This window comes from Rhopalosiphum padi, chromosome 3 (assembly GCF_020882245.1).
Source record: "Rhopalosiphum padi isolate XX-2018 chromosome 3, ASM2088224v1, whole genome shotgun sequence".
In the NCBI taxonomy this organism is placed as follows: Eukaryota; Metazoa; Arthropoda; class Insecta; order Hemiptera; family Aphididae; genus Rhopalosiphum; species Rhopalosiphum padi.
In genome coordinates this window covers 79,783,012-79,790,245 of record NC_083599.1, presented here as the reverse complement: position 1 = coordinate 79,790,245, position 7,234 = coordinate 79,783,012, and the positions used below count along the sequence as shown (strand labels likewise).

The window sequence follows — 7,234 nt, the reverse complement described above, 5'->3', positions numbered from 1 at the left end:
AACATTTAATACAATTTTAAGGTACATGTATATGTCTTTTCGGTTGCTATAAACAATCATGGTCTTGCTGGATATTTTTTTAAAAACTTAAAAAAATATAAGGATAACAAATATTTAAAAATATAAATTTTTAATAAAAATGTTGTTTTTTTAGCAACTTGAACATATGTAAAAAAATATTTTCAAAAACATGAATACTTTCAGAAATAATGAGTGTTCTTCGATAAAAAAATCACTCTGTATATAAGTAGATCAACAATTTACCTGCAAGTGGACAGATGCATTCTCAGTTAAAAATTGTTTTTGATGTAATTTCAGAACAAGATCATCATAAGTATTAAGTTTTTCTGTTAGTCTTTTTAATCGTTTTTTGAGGTTTTCATTTTCAATTTGCTTTTCCTTATATTTGTTCTTTACCATGTTTAAATGTCTCTTTGCCTTTCTCGGAGTTCTAAAATGACTTGGTGATAAAACTCCAATTGAGTTGGAATTTAACACCTTGCGTTTTATAGGACTTTGACAATGACTTAAATAATCATGGTCAATATCTAAAATTAAATAATTCAATTAATACATTTAGACTGATATGTTATGCATCAAAATAATGTGTGATAATAAAATATGTATTGATACATGCCTGTACTCATAGAAGCTTTGGGTTCAACATATGACCGTTTTATAGGACTTGAACAAGAGCTAGATGTACCAGTACCATGATAGTTCAAAGGTTCAATATCTTAAAATAAATAATATTAATACATTAAGATTGTTATGTTATAAATGAAAATAATGTTGGATAATAAATAAATGTATGCATACCTGTACTCGTAGAAGCTTTGGGTTCAACACATGGCCGTTTCATAGGACTTGGACAAAGGCTAGATGTACTATGATAGTCCAAAAGTTTGATATCTTATATTTAATAATATTAACACATTAAGACTGTTATGTTATATTTATTGCAAATAATGTTGTATAATGAATATATTGATACAAACCTGTACTTGTAGATGCTAGGAATGGAACAGCATTACTTTTGAGATACCCACTGGGTAGATAATTTTCTGGCAAAAAATGATCATTGCATACCTTGTAAGATGGCAAGCACAATTTTAAATTACAAGCTTTTAACCACAATAACTTACGATCTTCATTTTTAGGAAAACTAAAATAATAAAACACCAAACATTTAATGCAAATTGAATATTTTAAATGTTCTAATAAAAATTATTGTACTTACGAATGAAACGATTTCTCTGATGTCTTAGTATACAATTTTTGACAAACGACACATTTTCTCGTCATTGTTAATACTTAATACACGAGATGATAACAGTATAATATTTAAATATTATTATAATATTAAAAACAAAAAGTAAATAATAAGCGTTTTATGCGCAACCTGGTTTGTCCTATGCACATGCGCAGAACTCTGGAACAACATGTGCAGCGCAGCCACCGTTTACCGCGGGAACTACTAGCTTGTTCCGTCTAGTTCCGTATAAGGTATATGGGGAAAACATGTCGTTACAGCTATATTATAAAAATAACCAATATTAATGATAACGAATATATCGTATTATATAAAACTGTATTATCATTATCAATTATTAAGTTTTCTCAATTGGATCAAAATATCAATTATCATTAATCAATAATAAATAGTGATAACGGATAGTTATTAGTATTTCAGATTCAAGATCAACCAAATATTTTAATTTATAAATTAAATTTATAATCTACCTTTTATAATGAAAAAAAATAATTTTATTTTAATAGTTAAATATTTATTTTTGAAAAAATTGTTAAATTACTTTAGTGTATTTTCAAAATGTCCACCGTTGTTTGATACACATTTTTCATTGATGCACATTGATGCTGTCACAGACATTAACATTTCCGATGTTATGGACGAGCATTCCGCAATAATACGCTCTTTCAAATTATCAAGTGAAGATGTTTGTTAAGTATAAACACAATATTTAAAAATATCCCCATAAAAAAAATCCAACGGAGTAAGATCTGGAGAACGTGGTGGCCATTTAACTGGACCATTTGTACCTGTCCATCGCAAAGGAAAAGTATTGTTCAAATAATTCTTAACTATATTGGCATTATGTGGTGGAGCACCATCTTGCTGTACCCACAAACATTCCCGAGTATGAAGAGGAACATTTTCTAGCAATAATGGCAAAATGTTTTCTATAAAATTCAAATAACGTACACCAGTTAATGTTCCTTCATAAAAGTAAGGTCCTATTAATGTATTATTTAATATACCACACCATACATTTATATGTGTGTGAAGTTAGGGAACTATTTTATAGTGATAACAAACCTTGTACGTTGTGTTGCATGTCATATAATTTCGGGAGTGCTGCACTATTACACTGATACCGAAAAATAAAGTAAAATAGATGTCGCCTTATGTCACGCAAGAATTGTTGTGAATTGTTTTAAAAGTTTATAAATAAAATGAATAAACTCTGTTGCGTCATTATCACGAAAATATACAAATAAAATATAATAATGAAAAGTTAGGTTATAAATTTAAAATTTCTCTATAGAAGTATAGACTATAAAATATTAAAATGTAATACACGTTTTTCGAAACTCATTCTTCACAGTTTACTTCAGTTAATTATTAAGAGTTTGAATCTGTTTTTTTTTAACTTGAAGTATTTAAAACAACATATTTTACGGAAACAGGTATGTATAATATTACTGTCAACTCTATTATTATTTAAGAATTATGATTATTCAAAATCAATTTTCAAAACAATATGTATTGTAAAATATTCCCAAAAGTATTGTCTATGTTATAATAATACATATATTTGTATTAAATATAAAAATTTAATTTCATAGAACTACACATTCAACATTCAACTATGTAATGTTACATACTACAGTGTTGTATAGTATTTAAATGTCTTTTTTATAAACTATTATCAACTATTATCCTTTAAAGAATTAAAATATAATAAAAAATATGATTTATAAAAAATAATAAATTTGTCAACTAATACTAAAACATTTTCACTTTGTTGTCAATTTTGATTAATAATAAATGTTTTTTAGATGTTGAAAAACTTTCCCATTTAAAATATAATTTATACCTATATAAATAATTCAAAGATAAGTAAGTATTTTATACCAAAATTCTGTTTGCATACTAAATAAATATATCATTGTCCATTGTACAATAATATTCCATTGAATAATTAGTTATTACTAATAAGAGTTACCTTTTTAATAATATATTATTAAAAATTAACATAAACGGTTAACGTAAAATATGATGTGTAACAATAAAAACATTCCTTAATAGTTTATAGAAATGTATATTTTTTAATTGAGTTTCAGCATGAATAGCAGATTTCAATTCATAAGATGTAACAAAATTAATTTGACGACAAGAATAAATCATTTATCTTCTGCAGCCCTAACATCTATATTTACTGTTAAAATATTGTTATTTATCATAAGAACTCATCGTTGAATCTGTTATTGAACACAATATTGTTGTATCCTTTTCACATTTTATATTTAATTTAAATTATGATCCAAATTTGTATTGTTTGAAGGAGAAACGTTTGTATGTGTTGTTACTCAATTTTAGTAAAATGTAAAATCATTCATAATTCAAGCTTATTGCATAGAATGTAATTATTAATTAGCAATCCAAATTTGCTATGTACCATGCTGGTGAAGAATTTAATATGGTGGGGGGGAGGGTTATTATATTAATTACAATAATTACATATTGTATAATAAATAAATACACGTATATACTCTTCATGTTGTAAGGAGACTCTCCACCATGTCTACTGCGTTGAGTGAGACGAAGCAACACATAATATGAGTGTTGGCAGTGTGCATTCTGTGCATTCTCTTAAGAGGATGTTATTCCCGCATGTTCTGTTTCTGCTTTACTAATGTAAGTCATAGCAAATTTGCGTTCAGCAGAACAGATTTTGTGATGTTAGCTTTAATATTAGAGTCAATTTACTTATTATCAAACTTAAAGGTAATAATATTGTTGTAATGTTGTATATATAACGGAATATACGAGGCGGGAGTCAACAAATACCGATTCGACAAAAATTAATTATTAAATTGTCAACGGCGATGACGGAAACGGAGCGATCAGGCAGTCGTGGTGTGTTACGGCTAACAACTGTTTTATTAATTATTTAATATCTTTAAATTATTTCGTTGTGTTATTATATGCTTATTTTATTTCAATTAATATAACTTTGTTTTTTTTTCTCATATCGAGGTACGCACCCAAGCGTTTGTGGCGAGGAAACACTTTAGTAGAAAATAGCAAGACACTATAATACCTTATTTCTCTTCCAGTACTCGTTATCGTGGTCAGTTGAGAAATAGTACGATTTTGTCCAGGTTAAAGAGATCTCACTCTCAAACATCCAGTACTCGTTATCGTGGTCAGTTGTTTGAGAGTAAAGCAACCTTAGAGTTGTTATAAACCCTGCGAGGTATTATTAAATTGTCCTTTGCGCAGTACTCGTTATCGTGGTCACCAAAGGATTGTTGAGTAAGCGCTTACCGCAGGTGTCGGTACTACTTGTTTGACGGTTTGGGAATCGGATACCGAGATACCTATTTTATACGTAAACCATCGCGTGACATATACGACAATATTATATAGGGCATCTCATAGTCTTTTATTGATATCTTAATTTTTAAATGAGTTATAGTTATGTAAAATATAAAAACTTAAAAATGCTCGTAATTCGCTTAAAAATTAAAATATCAATAAAAGCCTATGGAGATGCCCTAGATAATATTATTACCTTTAAGTTTGAAATTAAGTTTACTCTAATATTAAAGCTAACATCACAAAATCTGTTCTGCTGAACGCAAATTTGATATGACCTATATTAGTAAGACAGAGACAACAAATGCGGGTATAACGTCCTCTTATTTTTTTTCTATGTTGAAAAAGTATCAGTACAAGTAGTATAAAAAAGCCGGTTCTAGGTCCACACCATGCACACCATTGCACACCATGCGCACCCTGCACACCATTGCACACCATGCACACCCCTGCACACCTCTGCACACCATGCATACCCCGGCGCACCCCTGCACACCATGCACACCACGGCGCACCATACACACCTCAGCCAACGCACCCGGCTCAACCCCGGCACACCTTCATAGCATACCATAGTCCGGCGCACACCATTTCCATTTACACTCGTTAACATAAATTAATTTAACTTATTAATTTATTTTTTATCATATGGCGCACCATACACACCATGGCACACCATGCACACCACGGCACACCATTTTAATTTATTCAAATTATTTTATTTTAATAAGTTCTCTTATCATATTATAACTAATGGTAAATATTTTCATAAATTATTTTAACCATACGTATTATTATATTATGATAACTGATATTATAGTGATATATAATTTTCATGTATATTTTACCCCTTCTCGGAAATTAGTAAAAACCTAATATTTCGACGAGGGGATGAGAATGAAATAAAATCAGTATGTGTTGTGCTCTCCTGTTGTAAACAGTTTATTCTACGATTTTATTTTTTTCCGAAAAGTTAAAATAATATGGCCGGCTCTACTACTAAATTATTTAAGTACATCGCGCCACCGACCCCGAGAAGACTTATAGATGAAAGAGTTTTCATTCTCGACATCCATACACGCAAGTTTATTACAACAGGACTAGATCCGGCTGACAATTTCAACATAATTATTCAAATAGTGACGCCTTCGCGTTATGTGAAATTAACACCAGCATTTTTAAAAAAGGTATTTTCGTTGATGGGATATGTATTTTCGATCATACTAGACCCTGTTTTCAAAAGAATAATTTTTTTGGAAACTGAATATTACAAGTTATCGACTATGAAGTACCGTGAAGATAATATGTTGGTAATCGAATCAAAAATTGAAAAAGAGTGTCGCATACTATTAAATCGAACAGATCTATTATCACTGCAGAATATTGAATATTCTATAATTGAAACGATTGAACGAAAAAATAAATTTGTTTTACCGTTGATACTACATCAGTTTGATCAAATATCTACATATATGAAAAAAATAATTGATCAACCCATGACAGTCGAAGATATAAGTTTAAAAATTTCAAACATTCAAGATGGGTTAATCAAATCCTCGATTCTCGACATCGAACAAAGTTTTATAAGCCAGTTAAAAATACTAGCCAGCGAGCAGCTTGCAGTCGATGTTTTTAATAAGATGGAAAAAAGATATGGTAAAAAAACTAAAATATATATTTTTTTTTTTTCGTTATTGATATAAATTATTATTTTAGTCATGCGTAAAAGAATATTCAGAGTTGACTACATTCGACTTATCACCGCCAAATTTTATTTCTCATCAACCTAAAGGTTTACCACATGTCCAGGTAATTTATTTTATTTGAAAAAAAAATATTCCAGTTTATTGTAATATTCATTTCATTATAGTCGCACCAATGTTGACGGACCAATGTTTTTCAATCAATACAATACTCCGCCTAATATGATTCAAACAACATTCGCAGAGTTCCCAGCTACACCGTGTAAAGTTAAACGTAAACTATTTTAATAATGATTGTGTGTTATATTAATTTTATGTAAAAAATAAAAACAAAAAATTATATTTAAAAAAAATATATTTACATAATTAAGTAGTTAGAATCATAAATATTATCAAAATAATTAATCAAAAAAAAAAAAAAATATAAAATATATATACATAAACAATTTAAAATTTTCTAACATCACCACTAAACGGGTTATAAGTTATAATCTGGTCATGTAATATTAAACAATAAGCCGACGTCTTTTCTGGAATGGACCCATCAGTTTCAAATTCTATGCGAAGGTCGACTGAAGACGATTTAACGTTATCATTCTGGCGTGATAGATCAACAACAGCTATGGGACATGGGCTTGGTAAATATGTTTTGATAATAGTGGTTCACAGTAATCTCTTTCGTAATACGATTTTTGAAAATCTGTATAATCCTTATACAATATGGACGTCATATTATTTTTAAAGTCTGCACGCAAATCTTCATATGGGTACACTTCGGAATTCAAGTATACCTTAAGATTTTTCATTCGACAGTGATCGAATTGGCCTGCATCGACTTTTATATTATTTTTTCGGTCTGTTTGAAATCCGATCAAGACAAATCTGGGTTTTTCAAGTAAATTGGTAG

At 29.1% G+C, this 7,234-nt stretch overlaps 1 protein-coding gene across 1 annotated transcript; it reads right to left on the bottom strand.

The window, feature by feature from the left end:
* Positions 1-252: 252 nt before the first annotated feature.
* Positions 253-1,305, bottom strand: LOC132923865 (uncharacterized). The gene is made up of 5 exons (XM_060987846.1): positions 1,241-1,305; positions 999-1,165; positions 820-912; positions 638-736; positions 253-548 (listed from the first exon to the last, which is right to left on the bottom strand). The coding sequence occupies exons 1-5, from the start codon at positions 1,303-1,305 to the stop codon at positions 253-255; spliced, it is 720 nt and encodes a 239-aa protein (XP_060843829.1).
* Between the last annotated feature and the right edge of the window lie 5,929 nt (positions 1,306-7,234).